The sequence below is a fragment of the Budorcas taxicolor genome, chromosome 17 (genome assembly GCF_023091745.1).
Source record: "Budorcas taxicolor isolate Tak-1 chromosome 17, Takin1.1, whole genome shotgun sequence".
Taxonomy (NCBI): domain Eukaryota; kingdom Metazoa; phylum Chordata; class Mammalia; order Artiodactyla; family Bovidae; genus Budorcas; species Budorcas taxicolor.
This window is the reverse complement of record NC_068926.1, coordinates 52,134,171-52,160,675: the sequence shown is the minus strand read 5'-3', so window position 1 is coordinate 52,160,675 and position 26,505 is coordinate 52,134,171. Positions and strand designations below refer to the sequence as shown.

Here is a 26,505-nt window from a genome sequence, read left to right as displayed (position 1 = left end):
ATTTATTCATTTGGCTACATCAGCTCTTTGTTGCATTATGCAGGATCCTTCACTGTGGGCACAGACTCCAGAGTGTGTGGGCTTTAGTAGCTGTGGTGTTCAGGCTTAGTTGTTCCACAGCATGTGGAATCTTAGTTCCCTGACCAGGGATCGAACCCAGGCCCCTGCATTGCAAGGCGAATTCTTAGCCACTGGACCACCAGGGGAGTCCCTCTTTTTACTTTTCTTAATGTGGCTACTAGATGAGTATGTGGCTCACATTATATTTCTTTTTTCTTTTTAAAGTATAACTGATTTACAGTGTTGTGTCAATCTCTGCTATATAGCAAAGTGACTCAGTTTTATACATAGATACATTCTTTTTTAAATATTCTTTTCCATTATGTTTTATCCCAGGAGATTGAATATAGTTCCCTGTGCTATACAGTAGGACCTTGTTGTTTTTCCATTTCTAAATGTGATAGGTTGTACCTATCAACCCCAAATTCCCGGTCTGTCCCCTCCCTCCCCCGCTCTTCTTTGGCAACCACAAGTCTGATCTCTTATCATATTTATTTCTGTTGGGCAGCAGTGGTCCATAGCAGAGTTCTCAGTCTGCGCTCTTGATATTTTGGACTGGATAATTCTTTGTTATATGAAATGGCCCTGGGTGTTGTGGGCTGTTTAACAGCATCTCTGGGCTCTACTTATTAGGTGCTAGAAACAAACCACCTCCTGCTTCCCCTACCTCGTTCTGACTACTTACAACATCTCCAGTTACCTTAGAATAACTGCCACATGTTCCCTGAGACTTACTTGTGCCGAGGCAGTTAGGAAAATTCTGCATGTGCTGCAGTGGGTGAGCTCAGGCTCTGAGGACCAGGAGTGGAATCCTGGACGGTGGGGAGGGGGAAACTTTGAAGCCAAGATCTGAGTCGGGTTCAGGTTCAGCTGCTTGTTGCTGCAATCAGAGGGCCAGGGCCCTGGTAAACCTGCAGGTTCTCGGTGGTGTTTATAATGAAAGAGCCCGTTTGAATCGTTGTTTTGTGCTATGAGGACAGGAAGGAACCTTAAAACCACTGTCTTCAGCCCCTTCCTGGTCTAGAGGGGAAGAGTAAGCAAGGCAGGGATAGAACTCAGGACTCCCCAACTCCCAGCTCGACTCACTTCCCCTGCACGCCATCTGCATAGACACCACGCCGTGTTACCTGACCACACTGAGGTCCCTGGTGGTGACTGATCAGAGTCCACTTTGCAGTGGATCCAGTGTGACCAAGGCCAGTGCTGTGTTCCTTGGGCTTTGGGCCTCGTCTGTGGTGTCACAGCATCCCATAACTGGTAATTTGCCATCTATCTTTTCAGTCCGCAACCATCCCTCTGTTCATGAAAAACAAAGACGTTGCTGCAGAAGCGGTGAGTACGTTATGGCAGTGCAGCCTGTTCTCCCGTTTGCCCTCCAGAACGAACTTGGAGGAAAAGCAAACCGCAGCTTCCTCCTCTTTCAGGTCACAGGTAGTGGCAAAACCCTCGCTTTTGTCATCCCCATCGTGGAAATTCTCCTGAGGAGGGAAGAGAAGTTAAAGAAGAGTCAGGTGAGGAGACCAAGCGCTTTATTTTCCCCTAGTCATCAGAGTTCACAGTTGAGGAAAAAGCTAGTCAAAAGCTTGAAAAAAGAAGAAAAGTACAGTGTGTCCTCATGACTCGCAGGTTCTGTGTTTATGAATTTGCTGCTCCTTAGTGTGTATCTGTAGCTCCCCAGGCAGCAGTCACCATGCTTTCGTGCTCATGCGGGCCTTGCCTGGGGCAGTGACACTGATGGCACGTTCCCAGCTGAGCCTGAAGAGGGTGACTGCCTTCTGGTTCCTGCTCTCAGACTGTAAACACGGGTCCTTTTCCTGGTCTACGTACTGCTGTGATGTGTGTGTGTGTGTGTGTGTGTGTGTGTGTGTGTGTGTGTGTGGTGATTTCACTGCTTAAAATGACCCCCAAACATAGTGCCGAAAGTTATGAATCAACAGTGTATATTCAATGAGATACCTTTATTTATTTAATTGAAGTATACTTGACTTACAAAGTAAGGTGTCTTTAAACAGACATGTGTGTAAAACAAGCTTATGTACTGTTAGGTTGACAAAAAGATGACCAGAGGCTCGCGGGAACCTAACCTCACTTCCCTAGGAGCCATGGTTCAATATTTGTTAACGTAGTGTTTGGCTGCTTTGTAGAGAACTGACTGTGATTCAGACTACAGCTGACCTTTGAATAACAGGTTTGAGTGGTGCGGGTCCACTTAAGTGCGGGTTTTATCAGCAGTGAGTGACTGTAGGTCTCTGCCAATTGATAGTTTAATCCCTCCATGTGGAATGGGGTTACAGAGGAATCAAACCAGTTATACCCTGTTACATGGAGGGCCGACTTTAAATTACAGGCGGATTTTCAACTGTGCTTCCCAAGTGACACAGTGGTAAAGGATCTGACTGCCAGTGCAGAAGATGCAGGATGTTCGGGTTCAGTCCTGGGGTCAGGAAGATCCCCTGGAGGAGGAAATGGCAACCCACTCCAGTATTCTTGCCTGGAAAATCCAATGGACTGAGGAGCCTGATGGGCTCCTGTCCGTGGGGTCACAAAAGAGTTGGACACGACTGGACACAAGTGCTTTTTCGACTCTGCAGAGGCTTGGTGCCCCTAACCACCCCCTGCCACCCCCATCATTCAAGGTTCAGCTCTAGTTGATACGCACTATGGCCACGCACTGTGGAAAAGCCCAGGAAGTGCCCTGGAAACCTTCCTCCATGAGGTGGAGGGTGCCGGTTGTGGAGTTTCAGCTCTGTAAGCTGCAGGCTCCGCTAATCGTGTCCCTTCCTGCCACGTGGTTAGGTGGGCGCCATAATCATCACACCCACGCGAGAGCTGGCTGTTCAGATAGAGGAGGTCCTGTCTCATTTCACGAAGCCCTTCCCACAGTTTAGGTAAGTTGGGGGCAGAGTCCCAAACTTTCAGCCATGGGCTGCAATTCCTCCTGACCTCAGAGACCCTCCTCTCGTTTCAGCCAGATTCTCTGGATTGGAGGCAGGAATCCTGGAGAAGATGTCGCCAGATTTAAGGAGCTTGGGTGAGTTGCCTTGCTGCTTTGCTTGCTCTTGACATTGAACTTGATGCATGATCAAGACCTAACTGGAAACGTCCCCTTCAGTCACTCCCCTCCCTACAAAAAGTTTTTTCTTCCTGCCAGCCTCCCATTTTGTTCACTGGTTAATGGTCTTGTCTCTCCCGAGGCGGTCCCTGACCTTGCCTTGAGCCCCAGATAATCCACTTGTCTCCCTGGCATCTGACTAGCATCTCACAGCTTTTGCGGAAACATCTAAAACAAGAGCTTGGAATTTTCATCCCTAGACTCGTACCTCATGTGGAGTTTCCTGTTCATCTTTCCCCTGTGTGCCTCTCCTGAGGTCAGGGAATCAGCCTTGACTCCTCACCGTCCCCACATCCCTCCTCTCAGTTAATCATCACCAGATCCTTGGCATTTTCTCTCTGAAGCACATCTCTTAACTGGTCAACTTTCCCATCACCAGCTCTTCTGCTCGTTTCTCCCCTGAACGCCAGTAACTGCTCTTTCTTTCTCTCCTGTGTGTTGCTTTACCTTTGAAAAAATTAATTGTTTATTATTTATTTCTGGCTGCTTGGGATCTTGCAGCACACAGGCTCTCTAGCTGTGGTTCGAGGGCTCAGCTGTCCCGCTGGCATGTGGGATCTTAGTTCCCCAACCAGGAATCGAACCCATGTTCCCTGGGTTGCATGGTGGATTCTTAACCATGGACCCCCAGGGAAGTCCCTCTGCTGTATGTCTCTACTGTTAGCCCGGGTTATCCACTCCATGTAGCCACCAGAGTGCCAGCCAGGTCGTGTCCCTCACTGAAAGCACTTCAGCGGCCCCTGCTGGCCCTTAGGATGGGTCCTGATGTAGGTGTGGGCACTCTGTGCTGCCGCTGGCTTCCAGTCCGCCCTGCTGTTACAGTGAGCTGGCTTTCTCCCAGCTATTGTACAAGCTCGGCTCCTGTGCATCCCCAGGCGGCTCATGAAAGTCAGGGTGGTGTTAGTCTCGCTGCATTTTACCTTCAGGGCCTAACAAGGAGGGGAGCATACGGCAGGTGTTTACTAAACATTTAGAATAAACATTTGAATACAGGATGGCAGTCAGCCTGTGGCATTTTATTGTCCCACTATGAATAATAGTTTGTAATGAGCAGTGATAGATTTTGTGCCCAGTTTGTCGGTGAATTCTTGATAAAGAAAACTTTTCTGAGTGCTCGCTGTGTCCAGCTACAATGGGAGATGCTTTGCAGCGGGGGTCACAAACTCGAGTTCCTACAGGAGTCGGAGGAAAATATAAACCTGTGAAGTGGGGCTGGGTGGGGATTGGGAGAAACTGGCTAGTTTATGCCTGAATACTCATCTCCAGTTGACATGTTGCTACAGGACTCTGTATTGCCAGGTTTTTAATTTTTTGTAGTCTAGATTTTTTTTAACATTTGGATGTAATTCACATTTAAAAAAATAATAATAACTTTCCTGCAGGGACCCAGTCTGTGGGGGGGCACATTTGGCTTTCAGTCTGCCAGTTTGTGATCTTTACATAAAATTGTCTCTAGTTCTGTTGACATTCACATTTTATAGATGAGTGACCTGGGGCCTAAAGCAGTCGAATAAAGACAGGGTCCTTTCAGTAAAGGCCCGGATAGTAATTATTTTAGCTTCGTCAGTCACACAGTCTGGGTCATTACAGCTCCCCTCTGCTGTTAGTGTGTGAAAGCCTCCAGAGGCAACCCATGAATGAAGGAGGATATGGAGTGACGTGCCAATAAAATGTCACAGAAACAGTGGGGGCCAGATTTGGCCAAAGGGCGTTTGCTGAGCCCTGCCCTCAATCTCAGCCTGGAACTCAGACCTGTCTCCTCATGGTGCAGCCTTCTCCTCCCACTGTGGAGGAGTGGGATTTAGATGACGTTTTTGGAAGGATAGGGCTTCCCAGGTGACACAGTGTTAAGGAATCCACCTGCCAATGCAGAAGGTGCAGGAGACTGGGGTTCGATCCCTGGGTTGGGAAGATCCCCTGGAAAAGGGAATGGCAACCCACTCCAGTATTCTTGCCTGGGGAATCCCGTGGACAGAGGAGCCTGCTGGGCTGTAATTCATGGGGTCGTAAAAGAGTGGGACACAACTGAGCCGTCATGCACGGGGGGATACATCAGTTGTGTTTGGAATCACAAAGGTCCCTGAGATTCACTGAGTGCGATAAATGTTAACTTTCTTTTCCTAGTGGGAACATCATCGTGGCAACCCCAGGCCGCCTGGAGGACATGTTCCGAAGGAAGGCTGAGGGCCTCGATCTGGCGAGCTGCGTGAGGTCCCTGGAGGTCCTGGTATTGGATGAAGCAGACAGGCTTCTGGACATGGGTTTCGAGACAAGGTACTGAAGTTTGGACTTAATGGATGTTGGGTGACACAGGGTGGAAAGGACCCCAAGGTGGAATTCCTTTATCACTTGGTGACTATATCTCTTGTTAGCTGCACGTGAATTTCATATCACTAGGTTGTTTGATCCATCAAATTCTCCCACACTGTTTAAATTTCAGTTGTTCTTTGATGCATTTTCCTTCATGGCTCTTTAAAAGTTTTTGTGTGTTTTAAAGAATTAAATAGCTTTATTGGGATCCAATTCGTATGTTACAGTTTGCTCAATTAAATAGTGTGCAGCTCAATAGTTTTTAGTCTCAAAAAGTTTTGTTTTAATTTCACTCTTTTAATTGTCCTCCCGTTATATAAGAGTTCACGTATATGTTTATATTGAAGAAACGTTGGGAAAATAAGAGTATAAAGAAGAAATAGAGATCACCCATAGTCTCATCTTCCAGTAATAGCTACTGTAAATAGTGTTATGGTTTCCAGTTTTCTAAAATACCTGTTTAGTATCATAAAACACCCTTTGTTCCTTATGCTGATAAGTAAGGAGTTAAGATGAGCCCTTCTCTTTTTAGCATAAACACCATCCTGGAGTTTTTGCCCAAGCAGAGGAGAACGGGCCTTTTCTCGGCCACTCAGACCCAGGAGGTGGAGAACCTGGTGAGAGCTGGCCTGCGGAACCCCGTGCGCATCTCGGTGAAGGAGAAGGGCGTGGCGGCCAGCAGCACCCAGAAGACCCCTTCCCGCCTGGAGAACCACTACATGGTGAGCATGCGCCGACCCCTGCCAGCCAGTGACGACGAGGGCTGTGGTTCACAGTGATGTTTACCGAGATTGAAATTTGCCAACAATGGTTCTAAGCGTTCTCACAAAAATTCAAAAGGTGAAGTGAACTGATAGGTGTATTAACTTGATTATGACAGTCATTTCACTGTGTATATGTATGTTAAGTCATCACATCGTACACCTTAAACGTATATTACTAAATGTATATATTTTTACTATATAAATGTGCTTAAATATACAATTTTTATTTGCCAATTGTACCTCAGTAAACCTGGAAAAAAGTAGAACCAGTATTGTTAGTCAAAGCAGTTTACTGAAAAAATTACCAGTTTTTTTTGACTCGTACTACTTTCAATAAGCTCAATTCCATTTTTCCTTTGAAATGATCAGCTATAAGAATTGTTTGAACAGCTTATTAGACTTTTAAATAAGTTTTTACTTAATTGAAAAATGATTTTCAAGTACTTTTTTCTTAACTTTCACTGTCTGTATGTTTTATCAATATGATACACCATGTTCCCACTAATATATGTTAACTCTTAGCAGTTAAAACAAAAAGCAAGCAAAAATTAATAATGATGAGTGCTCTGTGGATTAGCTTTCAGTTTTCTAGGTAACTGAGTCTGTAAAATGATACCCTGAGGCACATTTGAAAGTGCAGCATTTGGGGCAGGGCTGGGATACATGGTATGTGTGATGATACTTGTCATTCAGCAAGTAAATGAATAAATTAAACATGGGCATAACTGTGTTTTAAGCATACTCTCCAGGGATGGTGTCCTTGGGCCTCCTACCCCCAAGTGATCAAACTTTTTGACATGTGCATGGGGTGTGCTGGATACAGGCATGGGACACACGGTTCCTGGGCCGTCAGTATGAGCCTGAGTTAGAGAAGGGCACAGCCAGACAAGCAGCTCAAACACAAAATCTAATGATAGACTCTCTGAAGGAGCCTTTTTGGGTGACAGTGTTCTGCTCTGGAACCTAAATGTTTGGTGTGTTCATTTTGCAGCTGAGAGTTGCTCAGTTCTTCCCTAGTGGCTCAGATGGAAAAGCGCCTGCCTGCAATGTGGGAGACCCAGGTTCAATCCCTGGGTCAGGAAGATCCCCTGGAGGAGGAAGTGGCAACCCACTCCAGTACTCTTGCCTGGAAAATCCCATGGACGGAGGAGCCTGGCAAGCTACTGTCCATGGGGTCGCAAAGAATTGGACGTGACTGAGCAACTTCACTTTCACTTTCTTTCAATTTGTAGCAGTAAATCCTAGCTGCTGCTGCCCTTCCTCACCAGGCAGTGGGAGGGCTTTTTGGAATGTGATTGCTAGTAGTGAGTCCCCTCCTTCTGTCTTCTCTGGTCACTGGCTCAAGCCAGGAGGCATCTAGAGAGGATGGTCAGCCAGGGTGGCCAGGCCAGTGTCCCTGCTTTACAGGGCACCTCTATATCGTCAGCCAGGGAACAGTGTTTTTCTTTTGGCCGAGGGGGACTCCCCAGCTCCTGAGCACGGTGATGTGTTTGCAGAGAAAGTGGGCCATTTCCAAACCAGTGTCCCTAGTGCTGTGGACTGTAAGGGCGAGGAGGCTGCCGTTCTTTGTGTCAGTTCTTGGAGGGTCCGGGGGTAGGCGGGTCAAGGCAAAAGAGTTTGCAAATCAGAAAACTGCCTCTGGTGCAGCTGTCAGGAGGATGTTTTTGAAATCAGACTGGGGGTATTATACTTGGTGCTGCTGTTTCCGCTTGCAGCCAGGCTGGTAAAGTTGGGCAGCCGGCTCTTCATAGGGGAGAGAGGAGGCCATGGACAGTGAGGTGGTTAAGAGCAGAGGCACAAGGGCACGGCCACCCCGGTGCGCAGCTCGGCTTTGTCCCTTCCTAACCGAACCAGGTGGACTTACAGTTCATCACCAGTAAAATAGGGGCTCAGGGAGCACCCACTTCATAGGGTTGCTGTGAGGGTTGGTTTATTAAACACATGAAGGTTTTAGGCCAATGCTTAGTACATACTAATAAATTAGCTTTGGAACCCACTGTGGCTGCTGTTGCATTCTGCTCTTTTGCATTCATTTAAGCAACTGCATTTAGAAATGTCTGAGTGTGTGAGAAAGAAATTCCAAATTGAGGATTTGGTTTTAATATTAATAAAAATAGGGGGAATGCATTCAGGTGGATTTACATGTCTTTAATTTGGGAGCCTGAAAGGAGATCCAGTCTGTCTCCATGGAGGTCTGTGAAGTAATTCTGTGCAGTCCATTCTGGGAATCTGTGTTCACCTCAGAGCAGTGATTTCTGAACATGGCCGTGCCTCAGAATCTCATGGGCGCTGTTAAATAATACTGACCCTTGGGTCCACTTCCAGAGCTGCGATCTGTGGTCTTTAGGCTGTATCTGAGGACCTGTATTGTATATTGTAAAGCCCTCCCCTGGAGATGGTGTTACGGCCGGCATGGTGCTGTTGGCATGTTGGGGTTTGGGAGGTACTTACTGCACTGAGGACTCACTGTCCTCAGTTACATGATTATGTGATATAACATGTGACAGCAGCAGGGGCTGATGTTCTGAGCTCAGTGGACTGAGTAACATCCTGGTGGAAGTCTTCCTCTTCATGGAGGCAGTTAGAGTCCTTAAAATTTAAGGCCCAAACTGAAAATAGTTGTGGGGTTGTTTTTATTGTCAGCAAATTTGTCTTTATCGGTTTTCCTTTTTATTTCGCAGGTCTGTAAGGCAGATGAGAAATTTAATCAGCTGGTACATTTTCTTCGAAACCATAAGCAGGAGAAACATCTGGTCTTCTTCAGGTAGTCCTTCTGGGGTTCAATGTGCATGTGCGTGTAGTCTTCAGTTTTGGAATTCCTTTTAGGTTGCTTCTCTGTTAGAAGTGTGTTTAACTGCAAGTGGCTGAAAACCCAACTTCTGCAGCTCAAGCAGGAAGGGTTTATTTTTCTCCTGTGAAAAGGAGTCCAGAGGTAGGCAGTTCCTAACATTGGTTTCTGTCTCAGCAACATCAAGGCCAGTGTTTCTGTGAGTGTCTTGGCCTTTCCTTCCTGTAGGTCAGCTCTAGTTTTGAGATGAGCGCTTTGACACCCCCTGTCACATCTGTACCAGAAGCAGATAAAAGAGGAAAGGCAGGGGGAAGGGCAGTACTTACTCTATTTGACTCTTAATCAGAAAAGCAAAAGGCTTTCCCAGACAACACCTGCCCCGGACCCTGGCTGACTTCTGCTTTCATTGCATGAGCCAAAGATGGGTCACCTGGCAGCCCCTCACTGTGAGAGGTGGATAAATGAGTGGGTAGCTGTCCCAGCCTCTGCAGTAGTGGGAGATGAGGGAGGAAGTGGTTGGGATGCTGTTTAATCAGCCAGCCTAGTGTCTGCCATGCTGGGGTATGTCCTATTGTCAGAGTGCATGCATTCTTGGGCTGTTTTTTCCTCCATATATACCCACAGTGGTGTTTTTTGGCATACCCAAAGAATTTCATGTTTCTTTTCCACCCACCTGCAGTAACTATATTGACCCATAGTTAGAAATACAACCTGGTTCTCTCTGTCTCACACACACACACACACACACACATGCAATTGAAACAAGGATTTCACAGAACTGCACTTGACTAGGTGGGAGGCATTCTGATGCTTTCTTTTCTGTTCTGCTCTGATTTTTTAAAAATGCTGGTTCAGACTCACTAAATTGATTTTAGGACCCACCCAGATTACTTTCAAGATCTGTGGGTTGTGGCCCTTGGTGTGTAAAAACTGCATCCTTATATATGATGTGACTCGTGGAAAACTGGGGAACCCGGCAGCGGTCACTAGGCACGGATCTTTAAACGTTTTTTATTTTGGCTGTGTTGGGTCTTTGTTACAGCACATGGCCTTTCTTTAGTTGCGGCAGGCAGGCTTCTCTTATTGTGGTGCAAGGGCTCAGTTGCCCCACGGCATGTGGAATCTTAGTTCTTGGACTAGGGATCAAAGCCCCTGTCCCCTCCCCCAGCACCTGCGCCTGTGTGGAATACTACGGAAAGGCTCTGGAGGCCCTGGTGAAGGGTGTGAAGATAATGTGCATTCACGGAAAGATGAAATACAAGCGCAATAAGATCTTCACGGAGTTTCGCAAATTGCAGAGGTGGGTTGGCTTCCCTGGAGATGGCAGATCTCCAGCCTCTCTGCTCTTCTGCAGGTTGCTCTGCCTCTAGACCTTCTTGTGTGTTGGAACCCTCTTCCTTCCTCTAACCCGGTTAGCACGTCTTCTCCCCCTGCCCTGAGCCCGTTACACTTTGCTGCACTGACTTCCTTGTCAACTTCCCTGCTCAGTTGTAAGCTCCATAAGAACGGGAACCTGTGTGGTATGTTCATTCTTGGATTCCCCACTATCTGGCCCAGGTCTGGCCCAGGGTTTGGTAAGCTGTTTGTTGAATGAATGGATGGACAGAGTGGATGGGAGAAACCCATTGAAGGTTCTGGGTTGACTACACTATAGGAAAGCTGTGTCTCTGGAGACTGTAACTTGACTGCATAGATATACTTTTCTGTTTTTCTTGATCACTGAAAAGATCAGTGATCTTATTGATTCTGGCTATATTAAAAACAATCTTTTAGGCAAAGTGATAGACTTGATGATTACACCTCAGTATGAGAGGGAAAATTTCATTTTTTTTTAATGGCTGCAAAGGATTAGACCACATACAGTGTTTTTGTTTTTCTTCCTTCCCCAATTGAAATATGCTAGTTAAAAAAATCTTTTCATTATTTTTCATCCATCTTTTCATTATCTCCTCACCTCTTTACAAATTTCACTGAGAACTTGTGAAGGCCTAGAGATTCTTAGGAGGAAGAAAAATCAAAATGTTATTACTATATATTTGCTTCCATGAGATTCTGCCATCTGTTTTTACTGTCATCATCTTCAAATTAGTAACAACTGCTTGATGGAGGGGAAATGGTGGTCTCCTTACTCAGCTGGTGTTTTCTTATTTTCTAGTGGGATTTTAGTGTGCACTGACGTGATGGCCCGAGGAATAGATATTCCTGAAGTACACTGGGTCTTGCAGTATGATCCTCCCAGTAATGCCAGGTACAGAGAACGTTACTTGCTCTGTCTAGGAATCTAGTCTAACGAAACAGGAATCGTGAGGAAGGTAAACATAATGATGGTTGTCAAAACATTATGAAATAGCAAAAGTTGGGGAACTGGTGCGTCATCACTGATAGGTCAGTAGTGATGCTGTATTGTATTTTCAGATACCTTTTAAAGTTCTTGCAGAAATGCACATGAATAGAGTGTTTAAAGGAAAAATATACTGCTGCTGCTGCTAAGTCGCTTCAGTCATGTCTGACTCTGTGCGACCCCATAGATGGCAGCCCACCAGGCTCCCCCGTCCCTGGGATTCTCCAGGCAAGAACACTGGAGTGGGTTGCCATTTCCTTCTCCAATACATGAAAGTAAAAAGTGAAAGTGAAGTCGCTCAGTTGTGTCCGACTCTTAGCGACCCCATGGACTGCAGCCTGCCAAGCTCCTCCATCCATGGGATTTTCCAGGCAAGAGTACTGGAGTGGGGTGCCATCGCCTTCTCCTACATATGGAGATTTCAGTTATTCTGAGAGCAAGCATATATTTCTAGGAAATGCCTCCGAACATAGGAAAATGCCTGTAAATACAAACTCTTAAGCAATAGTTGTTAATTCTGGGTAAATCACTTACATTTTCTCTTTTACATTACTTTTCATTGTTTCCCAAATTTTCCGCTGGGACCACGTCTTCCTACCTGTATCATCAGATGGGCATAAATTTACAAGTTTTATAGTTGACATTAAATGTCTAAGAGATTGCTCTCTGGTCTGCAGTGTGTATATTTAATCACCAGTTCTTCTCTAACACTAGTAAGTGGCAGAGTTGGGACTGAGCCGTGGAGTCGGGCGGCTCCTGGTGTCATTTTAGGCGCGTCAGCTGCGTGGCCAGAGGCCAGTGCTCTGCTGAGCTGTCAGGTGGTAACTGTCCCCGCCCTGTGTCGTTCCAGTGCCTTCGTGCATCGCTGTGGCCGCACGGCCCGCATCGGTCATGGCGGCAGCGCGCTCGTGTTTCTCCTTCCCATGGAAGAGTCGTATATCAACTTCCTTGCAATTAACCAAAAAGTAAGCTCTCTTCCTTTTTTCTGTGGAATTCCCAAAGCCAGGGTAGTTGGAAAAGTTCTTTTCCAGAAAGTGGTCCAGAATGTAGATTGGGGCCGGGCTGGTGGTGTCAGTGTGGGAACCTGTCTATAGCTTTATAAAAGGCTGTGGAGAGGCTCTGGGGTCCACTGCTGGCCCCAGCTGAGCGTCATTACTTGGGAACACAGGCCTATGTTACCATATTTTCCAACCAGAAATCAGGATTGTTATGTAAAGTCTGATTTTAAACTTTGCTTTAGAAAATTTAAAATAACTTTCTGGACCAAGTAAAATACTTGGTTTGGATCTGGGCTTCAAAGCCTCCACTGGATAAGATTAAAATGAGTGGTTTTGCCTTTGATTTTACTGGCACTGGCTCTGATGGGGTAGCCTTGGGCGGGAGGTGGTCCCAGCCAGAAGTGACGATGTGGTCCCTGTGCAGTGCCCCCTGCAGGAGATGAAACTCCAGAAGAACACAGCCGACCTCCTTCCAAAGCTCAAGGCCATGGCCCTGGCCGACAGAGCCGTGTTTGAGAAGGGCATGAAAGCTTTTGTGTCATACGTCCAGGCTTATGCCAAGCATGAGTGCAACCTCATCTTCAGATTAAAGGGTAAGTTTGATTTGCTCACCATCTGAAACATTTGACGGTTTTTACAGGTATTACAAATATGAAGGGCTTTCCAGGTGGCGCTGGTGGAAAAGAACCTGCCTGCCAATGCTGGAGACATAAGAGACATGGGTTGGATCCCTGGGTTGGGAGCATCCCCTGAATGAGGAAATCGCAACCTACTCCAGTATTCTTGCCTGGGGAATCACATGGACAGAGAAGCCTGGTGGGCTACAGTCCATGGAGTCACAGAGTTGGACACCACTTAGCAGCTGAGCACCTGTGTTGAGCACAAATATGAAACTGCTTTGTCTTAGGTCCATGTCAGGGTTAATGTTTTCCAAGCATTTAAAAGAAAGTCTTTCTGGGACTTACCTTGCCTGGACTCTGAGCTTCCATTGCAGGGATTAAGGGTTCGATCCCTGGTCAGGGAACTAAGATCCTGCATGCTGTGTGGCATAGCCTCCCCAAAAATAAAAATAAAAGTCTTCCTTGGGTTTGACTAGGTACTGGCTGTGAGTATTCTTTTAATAAAAATGTAATTATTTTAATTAGAATTAAAATGAGTCCATCAGATCACATAAAAAAAAATTACATTGCTGTGAATATTCTATTGCTTGATGCTTACAGTCCTGTTTTGGGTGTGCTAACTCTTGATGTTTTGGTTTAATCAGATCTTGATTTTGCTAGTCTTGCTCGAGGTTTTGCCCTGCTGAGGATGCCCAAAATGCCAGAGTTGAGAGGAAAGCAGTTTCCAGATTTCGTGCCTGTGGATGTCAACCCAGATACCATTCCATTTAAAGACAAAATCAGAGAAAAGCAGAGGCAGAAGCAATTATTGGAGCAGCAGAGAAAAGAGAAAACAGAAAATGACGGGAGAAGAAAATTCATAAAAAATAAAGCTTGGTCAAAGCAGAAGGCCAAAAAGGAAAAGAAGAAAAAACTGAATGAAAAAAGGAAAAGGGAGGAGGTAAAGATGGCAATTTTTAAAATTAAATACTTAGAATTCTGAACAAATCTCACGGAAGTGTAGTATATTGTGCCTTTTAGTAGGAACTGCATAGGACTCCCAGATTTTCGTTCTCTCTTGGTGGCTTGGGTTGGGGAACGTGCTGTTCGTGAAAGCTGATCTAAGAGCACGTAGTTCCCGACTGATTAAAAAGTGCTGGTTTGGGGCTTCTCTGGCGGTCCAGTGGTTAGGACTCTGCGCTTTCACTGCTGAGGGGCCCAGGTTCAGTCTCTGGTTGGGGAACTAGAATTCCACAAGCCTCCTAGAGTGGCCAAAAAACCCCCCAAATTTTGCTGGTTTCACTTAGAACACTCTTGCTGAGAAATTCAGTAGCTTGTTGGTCTCTTGTGCACTCAGGGTTCTGATATGGAGGATGAAGACATGGAGGAACTTCTGAATGACACGAGGCTCTTGAAAAAGTTAAAGAAAGGCAAAATTACTGAAGAGGAATTTGAGAAGGGGCTGTTGACAAGTGGCAAAAGGTCAACGAACAAAGCAGATTTGCAGATCTCAGATGTGGAAGATGACTGCTGATTCCCACCCCTCAGGTCAAACGCACAGGAGTGGGGAATGCGGGGAGCCGGCCCCTACTCGGCAGACAGCTCGAGCTTCCTTCTGTGGAACATCAGAACTTTCAGCAGCTGTCGGGGAGCTGCTGTTGCATAAACGGCAGGTGTGAGGGGTTTCGTGTTCATGAGCATTTCACTAAAAACATACCAGCCTTGAAGTCTAAGAGAAAGAAAACGTAAATTTACATAACTGTAAATAATAGATGTCAATATTTATTTTGATGGGTTACTTAAAGAGCTCATTTTTTGGTGGCTATTTTATACTTATTAAAACTTACTTAATATAAAGCTACTGAAGTAGATTTGATTTAAGAGCTTTTAAAAGTTCCTCAGTGTTTCCCAGCTCCTGATCTCCCTTCCCTGGGTGTCTTTACCTCTGGACCCTCAGTTCTCTGTTTGATATACTGCACCGAACACCCACAAAGCCCGTAGTACCATTTTATTGGTGAGTATGTGAAAAAGCAGCAGCAAGTCATTCTGGGAAAGAAAATGATTATACCTCCTGTTGAATAAACTGTAGTTCTAATCGACTGTGCCTTAAGTACGTGAAGGTGGCTGCCTAGTGTCTTTACCAAGATGGACGGTACATCTCGTGTCAGAGCCCTCTGGCTGGGCCGGGGTCAGCTTGAAGTGCAGTGCAACGCCATATCAAAATCTTTCATGTAATTTATTTGAAAAGATGCTGAGGTTGTTCCCAAGAACAATTTTAAAAAGCTGTTCAGGACCCAAATATGTTTCAAGTCACATCTTTTCCCAGATATAGAATTTTAAGTTTGCAAATATTCTGGAAGGCGTCTCCATAACTGATGAGCCGTGCAGGATACTCCGGCCAAAGAGGCCACTAATACCTGTTCTTGGGTTCTTGCAATAGTATCCACTCTCTTTGCCTTGATTCTTTTGTGGAGATGACAGCCCTCAGCTTGTATTCACCGCTGGGAGCCTGAGTGTTGCCTGCCTTTTTCATCCAGCACTGCGTGGAGCCTGGTCCTGGGCAGCTTCTGGTTACTGGAGGGGCACCTGGCTGTAGTCTGGACCGCTGCCCTCTTGGGCCTGCTTATCTTTCATGGATGCTTTTGGCAAATCAGTCTAGAATGTGGGGAAGGTGAAGGGAGGGAGAGTGGGCACATCTTCATCCATCAGTCAAACAGCCAATAATCTTATATTCCTGGAAACTGGACATGAATGAAAGTGTCTGGAAATATATGGTAACCGTAAGAGCACAATTTAGGTTGGGCTTTAGAGGAACCATGAATGCATTTTAGATGGGACTGAAGTGAATAAAAAATTTCCCAAGAGTTAGGATTTTAAGTCCTTAGTCCATAAAACTTCAGAAAAAACAATTCAGTTTTGGCCTGGCTCACTGAGGGGCCAAGAGACTACTCCCCATATCCGACATCCACCAGCAGGAAAGGACCCGGTGTTTACAGGTAGAGCTTGATGAGTTCGTCACTGACGGCCGAGGGCGTCAGCACCCCCAGGTCTGTAAACAGCAGCGTGATTAAGGAAGGGGAGGTGTAGTCGACCCACGGGTGCTCCTCTCTGAGGTCCTGTCCAGTCTGTACAGACTTCAGAGTATCCGCCTTGTACTGAGGAGACAGGAAGCCAACATTAGTCTGCCCCACAGATTGAGGGCTCTGAACTGGTTAGGCCTTGGCCTGAGCAACTGAGGTGCTCCTGCCTCAAAGTGCCCGGTGGAAACTGGGAGGCCAACTGTGTTGCACACTGGCCAGGGGACTGAGGTCAGCCAGGTCATTAGAGAAAGCCTTAAGCCATGTGTCCCGTGAGTGTGCTGGAGTAACCCCTCCAGACCTTTCAAGACAACCCCAGTGTGTGCTGGAGTAACCCCTCCAGACCTCTGAAGACAACTGTTTAGAGCATTTATAGAAAGCTAAATGCTAGGTGCTGTGCTAAATTCCATGGATTATCTCTGAAGCATCACAACCCCTGTACAGATAACAAGTTCATAAACCTTACAGTGAAAGGACCTGCCTAAGATCACATGGTTAATAGGTGATGGAGATGGCAGGTGAGCCCAGAGAGCTGACCCAAAACTTTAGACTATTACCTAACTACTTTCCCTGCCTGCTTGGCCTGTATCTAGTGCTTAAGTGAGAGACAAAAGACAAATTCTGGGGACAAGTAAGACTGTTCAACAACCAACAATTTATCTTTGTATCCTGTATATTAGAAAAAATAGCAATGTGAAGTGAAAAACTTACTGGAACATTCTTAGCACTGCATTTTTTCAAAGGTTTCAGTTTAGACTCAAATACCCCTTATAATATGTAAAACTCTTGCCTTAAACTTATCTGGGACATCTTGCTGGTTTAGTGGGAAGAGTCGTACAAACTTGAAACTTTCCGCAACAACATAAAATGGCTTGTTCTGTGCTTTGGCGCACACGGCCATCTGGTTAGTTCCAATCTGGGAAGTCAGAGAACAGTGGAGAAAGGTGAGATCTTATAGCACATCTGTAGTGGAAGCAACAGAAAGTCTATGAGTGAACGTAATACATGTACTTCTGGCTTTGGAATTAAAGAGGATCTTTTAAAAAAGAAAGCAATAGCTGTTTCTCCAAAGATCTACAAATGGCCAATAAACACACAAAAAGATGCTCAGGAGTCTTAGTCATTACAGAAACACAAGTCAAAACCACAATTAGACACTGTGTCACACCCACTAGGATTATTCATCGCTAAGTCCTGTCCAACTCTTGTCTCCTAGCTTGCTCAAACTCATGTCCATTGAGTCGGTGATGCCATCCAACCATCTCATCCTCCGTTGTCCCCTTCTCCTCCTGCCTTCAATCTTTCCCAGCATAAGGGTCTTTTCCAATGAGTCGGCTCTACCCATCAGGTGGCCAAAGTATTGGAGCTTCAGCATCAATCCTTCCAATTAATATTCAGGGTTGATTTCTTTTAGGATTGACTGGTTTGATCTTGCTGTCCAAGGGACTCTCAAGAGTCTTCTCCAGTACCACAGTTTGAAGGCATCAGTTCTTTGGTACTCAGCCTTTGTGGTCCAACTCATATCTGTACATGACTACTGGAAAAACCACAGCTTTGACTATATGGACCTTTGTCAGCAAAGGGATGTCTCTGCTTTTTAATATGCTGTCTACGTTTGCCATAGCGTTTCTTTTCAAGAGCAAGCGTCCTTTAATTTTGTGGCTACAAGTCACCATTTGCAGTGATTTTGGAGCCCAAGAAAATAAAATCTATCAGTTTCCACTTTTCCCCCATCTATTTGCCATGAAGTGATGGGACCAGATGCCATGATCTTAATTTTCTGAAGGCTGAGTTTCAAGTTAGGATGATTATAATAAAAACAAAAAAGTACTGGCAAGGATATAGAGAAACTTTGAATCCTTATGTGTTTCTGATGGGAATGTAACATGATGCAGCCGCTGGGGAAAATAGTTTGGCAGTTCTTCAAAAAGCTAAACACAGAAATACCATATGACCCAGCAATTCCACTCTTAAGTATATACGCCAAAGAATCGAAAACAGAAACTCAAATAAGTAATTGTACACCTATGTTATTAGCAGCATTAGTCATAACAGTCAAAAGGTATTCATCAACAGCTGAATGGATAGACACCTCTGGTCCAACCATTCATTGGTACATTATGCAGCCATACAAAGGAATGAAGCACTGATACCTGTACAGTACAAGTGAGCTTTGAAAACATGCCAAGTGAAATAAACCAAACTCAAAAAAAGATAATTGTGTGATTCCACTTATATAAGGTACCTAGAATGGGAAAAAGTCATGGAGACAGAAAATAGCTTAGGGGATGGGGGAGAGAAAAAGAGTTTTGTGACAGTTCTTTTGAAAAGTTTTGAAGACAGTGGTTATGGCTGGGCAACAATGTGAGATGTAATTAATGACACTGAACTGTACACTGATTATGATGGCAAACTTTACGTTATACATACTTTATCAAACACAACAGACTATCAGGAGGTCTCCATGTGAAGCAACAGATAAATTTTAAATATTATATTGATGTCAAATATGCTCCATTAAAAAGAAAAAACCCAATTCCAAGTAAAGGATGTTTAAATATGTTCTCCTAATCTACACAGATCAATCTCCAAAGCAGAAAGAAGTCTGACCAGAATCTGATTGACCCCACTGCAGTGGCTCAGGAACTTGGAAACCACTGGTTGCAATGGTGGAATCCTGAAGCTAAGCAGGGTTAGAGGAATGAACCATGACACAATGTGGTTGGGTGTCCAAGGTCGTTAGTGGAGCTCCAGGCCCTGAGGAAGGACCTGTGGAGAACTGATGCTCCTACCTTGTTAATGATTCCCCCGTTTTCAACAACTCCTTCAGCACCAACTATGACAAGATCCACTTTCTCCATGATGTAGCTACAGAAATGAAAAACAAATTTTTAATGCTCCCTTTCTTTGCTCTTGCAACATCACCTGCAAAGATTAATCCTCCCATTTTCAGCAAAGTGTGTTCCTCTCGTAACTGTCTTCCAAAGAGCACTGAACACCTGAGACAGCCCCTGGCCCTGTTACTGGTTCTGCTACAGGGGCACCAAGACCCATTTTGATGACACCGCGATAAGGTGTGTAACTCATGCTGCCACCCAGTAGGCACACGCTTACACGTGCAGCTGAAGGAAGGATTTCATGACCCAGCATTTATCTTTACTGCATGTGGCACACTATTTTTCGTTTTACATCAACACAAACAAAAATTTAAAAACCTGATGTGATCTGAAGTTGGAAAAAAATGTTACGCTATTCAAGAATTTTGCAGGTAGGGTGGGGGCCAATTTACCTTTTAAAATGAGCAATTACTAGAATCCTTCAAAATGTTTACTCCCCCCCGCCCCCCCCCTATTTTTTGGCCATAATGTGCAGCATGCAGGATCTTAGTTCCCAGACCAGGGACTGAACCCATGCCCATGCAGTGAAGTCACAGAATCCTAACCACTGGGCTGCCAGCGAAGGCCCCAAAATGTTTACTCTTAAACACATTCCTGGAGAAGGCAATGGCAACCCACTCCAGTACTCTTGCCTGGGAAATCCCATGGACAGAGGAGCCTGGTAGGCTGCAGTCCATGGCGTCACAAAGAGTCAGACACGACTGAGCGACTTCGCTTTCACTTTTCACTTTCATGCACTGGAAAAGGAAATAGCAGCCCACTCCAGCGTTCTTGCCTGGAGAATCCCAGGGATGGGAGCCTGGTGGGCTGCCGTCTATGGGGTCGCAGAGTCAGACACAGCTGAGGTGACTCAGCAGCAGCAAACACATTCCTAATTTCCTTAAGTATCTCTCTGTGTGTTTTCTTCCCAAGGGATTATTATTCCTGTTTTCTCTTATGAGCCACGCTGCCAATCCATGGAGCGTGTCACCTCAGCTTTAGGAGTGAAGTTGTACACAGGAGATGAAAAATTCTGGAGTGCCACTGACGACAACCCATGTCTTTAGATGAAGAGAGAGCACTGATTACGAATGCTGACCCAGTCACTGCACCTTGCTCTTAAAATGCACCATGAGGGGCTTCCCTGGTGGTCCTGTGGCTAAGATTCTGCATTCCCAATGCAGGGGGTCTGGGTTCCATCGCTGGTCAGGGAACTAGATCCCACATGCTGCAATTAAAGATCCTGGATGCCATAACTAAGACCTGACACAAATAAGTATTTTTTAAAAATGCACCATGACACTATGTATCCAGCTCTCCCCAGCATCCTACAGCCCTGTCTTGTGTGTACACATCCGGTTCTTATCATGAACACTTGCTGGTTTAGTGCCACGGTCAATTAGGAGGCAGGATGCTGCCCACTCTCGTTTTATGAATGAGACTGGGACCCTCCATCTGGAAACCCTGCTCCAAGCCAACCCTGGGAGTGGGTGGGTGAGGAAATGTAACCGTGATAGGGGAGCCGGGTGCTTACCCAACTGCAGCGTCAAGGACCACAGTGACAGGGACGTTGAGGTGGCAGAGGGCTTTGGCCATCTTCTTACTGAAAGTGACATTTTGAGAATGTTAGAAAAAGTCCAAGAAAGTCCCTATCATAGAGACTGGTGGTCCAAGAAAGTCCCTATCTATATAGTCACTTAATTTGGACAATGATAAATCACATTAGCTAGAAACTCAGTTAATTTTTTTCTAAATGTGGACCATATTTGAAGTCTTAAACCCACACTCCCTGCATTGGAAGCATGGAGTCTTAACTAGTGGACCGCCAGGGAAGTCCCCTCAGTTAATGGACTAAGGGGCTGATCTCAAGATTCTGGACTAAGGAAGCATTTGGGTTCTTTAGAAGTATGTATTTTAGGAAAACTGTGCTCTTGGGGCTGTGCAGGGATATGTAAATTCAGAAAAAAAGGGGTTTTATTATGTTCTGGATACATAAGAAATGTAACTACCTATTCCTTGATATAAACCTTTCAGTTTATATCTGATTTAAGTACTAAATAAAATCCCTAGATGCTGTACTGTGACCTACTCCAAATTCATGGTGATTTTTCTTCCAGGAGCAGGGATGGGCAGTGTGAAAGGCAATGCTGATTGACAGACAAATCGGGGACTTCATCTGGCTCCTTTTACAATGGAGTCTCATCCTCAGTTTGCTCATTAAAGGGACTGCTGGGCACATGACCACATAGAAAGATACTTGCCCTGATAAATCAGGCTGTGACTCTGTAATGTACACACTGAAACGCTTCTTGGCTGCCACGGCAGCTTCCAAGACTCTCAGGACCACTCTGGAGTAGGCGTGCGTTAATATTCTCTGTGGGTAGAGAAAGCTCCGTCATAAGTGTAAACTTCCAACAATCACTCAGACTCTCTGCCACACCAGTGTGTGTTCCTGGTACCCTAAAGCCGCTCTGTATACTTTCACACAAATCAATTGTAATCAGAAAGCAGATCCTTGACAATACACTGAATTTAAGCCCATATATTGATACTTTTTGTTTCTGCCACACCATGATGCATGCGAGATCATAGTTCCCCAACCAGGGATCAAACCCTTGCCCCTTGCAAGGATGCTTGGAGTCTTAACCACTGGATGGTCAGGAAGTCCCTATTGATACAATCTAAATAAGTTTTCTGCCAGAGGAATATATCATGGGTCTCATCTTTTCATAGCAAGCACAGAAGTGGCATCTCCATGTGGTGGTACTCAGATACAAAAGCCTTTCTGTCTGAAGGCTGTTAGGTTCCTTTGGGTTGGTTTCCCTAATTCTAAGACCTAGCCTGCACACTTGGGGCTTCAAGCACCAGGCAGCTGGCATAAAGAGATGCAGAGGCTGGTGGGGCCAGCAGCAGAGTACGAAGGCTGACCTCCGGCTGTTGTCACATGGGGCCCACTGTTGCTGGATCCTCTGATTTTTCTAGAGGAGCTAAAATCCAGTATTTCAGTGTTGACTCATTTTTTAAAACTTTTATACAATTTGGGGGTAAACACAACCCAACTATGGACTGGATACAATTTGCAGATACTTAGATGGAATCAAGATGTTCTAAGGAACAGAGTGCAGAGGACAGAGTAAAGCAAGGTGGAGGGACCAGCTTCCTGGCTCCTTTCTGGGTCTTGCCTGAGAGCTTGTTAGAAGTGCATGTTCTCAGGCCCCACTCGTCTCACTGAACTAGAATGTGCATTTTAATTTATATTTACAAATTTATATTAAAAAAAAATTTTGGCTGTGCTGCATGGCACAGGGGCATCCTAGTTCCCTGACCAGGGATTGAAAGCATGCCCCCTGCATTGGAAGTGCAAAGTTTTCACCCCTGGACTGCCAGAGAAGTCCCAGAATATGCACTTTAAAAGATCTCCAGGTGGTTCACCTGCATGCTTGAATTTAAGCCACTCTGCTCATAATTTACCCTAAACAGCACTGATGCAGGTGGTTACCACACATTAAACTCCACGAGGATGAACGAACCCTGTAGTCCAACTGCTGGGAAGGAGGAGGCCTCGGCGAGAAGCAGTCACCAGCTTGCCTCCACCTGGTCTCAGAATGGCTTTGTTTGAAGCTGGCTTTTGTACCAGTGCCAGTGGCATCTATTACATCATTTATTTAATAACATAATTCAGAGGCTGGGAAGGGAGTAATAAAACAGAGGACAAGATTTCAGAGTCCAGATGCAAGTAAATACTTTTACAGTCGGTGGAGGCTTAGTTGGCAGAAAGGATATGTGCTGGTGGAAGAGACGTCATAAAAGTTTCATGACCCCTTTGCTGGGAGACTGACTTAATGTGGTGCTCCTGTCTTTCCTCACTTAGGTTATCAACACCTGGCAGCTCTGCATCTCTGTGACAGCATTTGGAATGACGATGAAGAAATCTCAATCCAGTGCTAACCTTCGGCAGGAAGAGAGTCAGGATGAACCAGTGACAAGAGCTGTGCTGATTTAATTCAGATCAGTTTAGTACATATCCGTAAGAAAAAAACACTTCTTTAGTAAGACAGCTTATCAAATCGAGAATCATCCATGCTGTCCCAGGGTTTTCCTCTGCCTCTTTAAAATGACAACTGCCTATGATATAGCATCTACCTTCAGACACTGCTTAGTGCGTGCCAGGCATACTGCAGAGTCTTCACACACACCATCTCACTAATCCTTACAGCAGCCCTATGAGTTAAGTACTATACTTACCCTTATTTGAAAAGATGAGTAAAGTACAGCACAGAGAGCTTAAGTAACTTGTCCAAGATCACACAGCAAGTAAGTGGCAGAGGCGGGATTTTACCCCAGAAGTCTGATGCCAAAGTCCTTGCTCCCGATCACCACCCACGATCATGACGTACTCACCGCCCCATCTTTGATGAAAGTATGGCACAGATCTGCAATTTTATTTCTTGACAGTGATATTCTCCTGAGGAAAATCTCTCCCCGCTCAATCATGATCTTTTTACATTTGGAGTAATCCTAGGAAAAAAAAAAAAGAGCAACATGAGGGGAAGGGGAGGATCTAGGTCAAGCTGAGAATACTTGTGGCCAAACACAGAAGCAGAGTCGTGACCTGGGGAGGGCAGGGCTTACAGAGTATTCTAGGGAGGTAAGGCTGATGAAACGCAGGAAGAGCTCCCCGCCCGACGACACGGCCACGGAAGAGTCCACGCCACACAAGGTTTCTATGGCACTGGTGAGATTCGCCCTCAGGCCCTGGATTGTCTCTCCTAGAATGATCACATGAGCAACATGATGTTCATTTCAGTATCACAGCCCCTTGATGGGTCTGTGACTCATTCATTCATTCATTCATTCAGCCAGTGGACTGGGTGTAGGCTGTAGCCAGGCTCTCTGATGGCTCAGCAGATAAAGAATCTGCCTACAATGCAGATGTGGGTTTGATCCCTGGGTCAGGAAGATCCCCTGCAAAAGGAAATGGCAACTCACTCGAGTACTCTTGCCTGGGAAATTCCATGGACAGAGGAGCCTGGTGGGCTATGGTCCATGGGGTCACAAAGAGTCGGACACGACTGAAGCAACTGAGCACACACACTTCCTAGATGCGAGAGATAACATTGGTGAACATGACCAGCCCCTGTTCTGATGAAACTGCCTTTCCTTTCCTTTTCTCTTTTTCTTCTTGGTTGTGCTGCCTGGCTTGCAGGATCTTAGTTCCCCTGATCCCCTTGGCAGTGAAGTGCAGAGTCCTGATCAGTGGACTGCCAGGGAATTTCCAGGACACTCTTTCTACTGGGAGAGGTAGACAGTAAACAAGCACACAAAGAAATAAACAAGTTATTCAGATTGAATTGAGGACAGAAAAAAGCAGAATGATGCAAAAGGTGGAACTACTTCAGACAAGAGTTAACAGGGGATGATCTCTTGGAATGCGGGCCTTTTAAACAGAGACCTGAGTAAGAAAGTATCCAGCTGAGTAAAGATGCAGTGGGCAAAGTCTCAGATGCAGACTATACCAACACAAAGGCCCAAGATGGGAATAAAATTGGTATGAGAAAGGCCAGAGTGAAGCACAGTTCAGCGAGGGACAGCATGGAAGGAAATTAAGTAGTGACAGAAGAGGTCTGCAGGGTGGTGCAGGTAAGGCTTAGATGTTTGGATATTAGTACAAGTATAATGGGAAGATGCTGGAGGTTGTCTTAGAGACATGCATCTCTAGGTCAGCCCTTTAAATTAAAGAATACTTTATTATTTTTATTATTATTTTGTTTATACCCAGATGTTTACATTTGGGATGACTGAATTCGCAGTGCTCACAATGATGATATTAAAGCTAGAATTTATACTAGAACATTCTCTATAGCAACTGCAAAGAATCTGTCACAAGACAGAAGCTTAATAAACACTTGTAAAGTTGAACGATTGCTATAATTTAAGCTTCACAGTTAACCTGGCATAATATGGTCCTTCTTGATTCAAAGTATGCTTCAGGGGCTTCCCTGGCAGTCCAGTGGTTGAAGACTTCGCCTTCCAGTGCAGGGGGTGCTGGTTATCAAACAGTGCCCTGGTTGGGGAGCTAAGATCCTGTATGCCACACAGCCAAAAAACCAACACATAAAACAGAAGCAACATGATAACAAATAAAGACCTTAAAAAAAATGGTTCACATAAAAAAAAATTTAAAAAAAAAGTATATTTCATTTGCGAAAAGAGACCCATTTGAGGGCTCTCTCCAAGTTGAAAGGACTGAAATGAAGGGAGAAACTGAGCTTGAGGCTGTATTACCTTATATCAGCACACATCCATCTCTCACTTTCTACAATTTTAACAGTTACAAGCAGACTTTCCTAACACCTGGAGCAATGGAGGCAGACCCCCTTTACCTGTATCTCTTCTCAAGTACTCCAGTAAAGTCCGGATGGCAGCTACTGCTGAGGCCATGTCAGGATCTTCTTTTATCTGAGACTTAAAGTATTCGATTAACTCTGGGAAGGGAGAAAAAAGTGATTCAGCGAATTCATTTAGCAGGAGAGACAATCACAGAGCTTATCAATGACTGCTCACTTTAAAAAGCAAACTAATTTAAAAAATAGTTCCTTTGCAGGGTGTTTGGCTTCAGGGACACAGAAAATATTGATGTGAATAGAGATGACATCACTTTACTATTTGCAAGCTCTTTCTCATTTTGAAAAATCTAGCCCATGTAATATGGAATAAAATTTAAGCTTCACCAAATGATAGTGAAAGGTCATTCTCACCCTTATTCTTAACCCCAAGTCTGCAAAAAATCCCAGAGCCAACCTGCTTACTGATTTCTCCTGCACCTCTCCAGACAGTCTATGCCAAGTCAAGCCTATTCACCTACATACATATGAATGTGATGTAGAAGTCTACTCTGCTTTTTTACATGAAAGGTACTATATACATATTAGTTTGCCCTTGTTCTTAATAAAACACCTTGATAACCACTCTAGACAGGCACATCAAATACGCCTTCTTTTGATTCTGGTACCAGATTCAACAGGGCAGGTTCAGGGAGTCTTACTCATACTTCACATATGAAGAAATCAAGACTTCGAAGACCCGCACATTCGTCCGAAATCTCACGTTTTTTGGAGGGCACTGGAAAGCGTGGGCAGAAGGGATGTCTGGGGATACACCCAAGACCCATTCCCTGGATACACGAACAGCGAGAGGGTTTTAGTTGTGACTAGAGGGACCACATCCGACCAAACCGCCTGAGCTTGAAAACTGACCGCGCCCGGAGCCCAGTCTGGACGTGTGAGGTGGAGGGATCCCTGAGCGGCTCCGCTCTAGGCCCAGCAGGCCCGACGCATCCCAATTTACCCTTGTTGTCCATGGTGCACTCTGGACCGCGGAGCCTGAGAGGCCCAGAGCCGCACGAGACGCCTGAACTGGTCCCGCCGCCGCGCGGACTCTACACCACACTGACTGACAGCGCGCAGCCACGCTCTACACTCCACTTCCGGCGCTTTGGGGGCGGGGCTGTGGGTAAGGCGCGCGGCCTGAGCCACGCCGTCTCTTACGTCACTCGGCGGCGCCGGAAGTCGAGGTTTGTA

General features: G+C 45.4%; 2 protein-coding genes across 2 annotated transcripts in view; one reads left to right on the top strand and one right to left on the bottom strand.

The window, feature by feature from the left end:
- Window positions 1–15,065, top strand: part of DDX55 (DEAD-box helicase 55) — a 16,843-nt gene extending 1,778 nt beyond the window's left edge. Inside the window, exons 2-14 of the mRNA XM_052654667.1 lie at window positions 1,342–1,392; window positions 1,485–1,571; window positions 2,857–2,948; window positions 3,029–3,091; window positions 5,297–5,446; window positions 6,015–6,204; window positions 8,928–9,010; window positions 10,203–10,334; window positions 11,190–11,282; window positions 12,226–12,340; window positions 12,798–12,966; window positions 13,638–13,933; window positions 14,330–15,065. Of these exons, the coding sequence (XP_052510627.1) occupies window positions 1,342–1,392; window positions 1,485–1,571; window positions 2,857–2,948; window positions 3,029–3,091; window positions 5,297–5,446; window positions 6,015–6,204; window positions 8,928–9,010; window positions 10,203–10,334; window positions 11,190–11,282; window positions 12,226–12,340; window positions 12,798–12,966; window positions 13,638–13,933; window positions 14,330–14,506 (1,698 nt within the window). The 3' untranslated portion in view covers window positions 14,507–15,065. The remainder of the gene's footprint in view (window positions 1–1,341; window positions 1,393–1,484; window positions 1,572–2,856; window positions 2,949–3,028; window positions 3,092–5,296; window positions 5,447–6,014; window positions 6,205–8,927; window positions 9,011–10,202; window positions 10,335–11,189; window positions 11,283–12,225; window positions 12,341–12,797; window positions 12,967–13,637; window positions 13,934–14,329) is intronic.
- On the bottom strand, window positions 13,773–26,400 carry EIF2B1 (eukaryotic translation initiation factor 2B subunit alpha). The gene is made up of 9 exons (XM_052654668.1): window positions 26,273–26,400; window positions 25,309–25,410; window positions 23,558–23,694; window positions 23,327–23,443; window positions 21,183–21,299; window positions 20,460–20,524; window positions 18,842–18,917; window positions 16,840–16,965; window positions 13,773–16,127 (listed from the first exon to the last, which is right to left on the bottom strand). Exons 1-9 carry the CDS (start codon window positions 26,283–26,285, stop codon window positions 15,963–15,965), a joined length of 918 nt encoding a protein of 305 aa, XP_052510628.1. The 5' UTR covers window positions 26,286–26,400; the 3' UTR covers window positions 13,773–15,962.
- Between the last annotated feature and the right edge of the window lie 105 nt (window positions 26,401–26,505).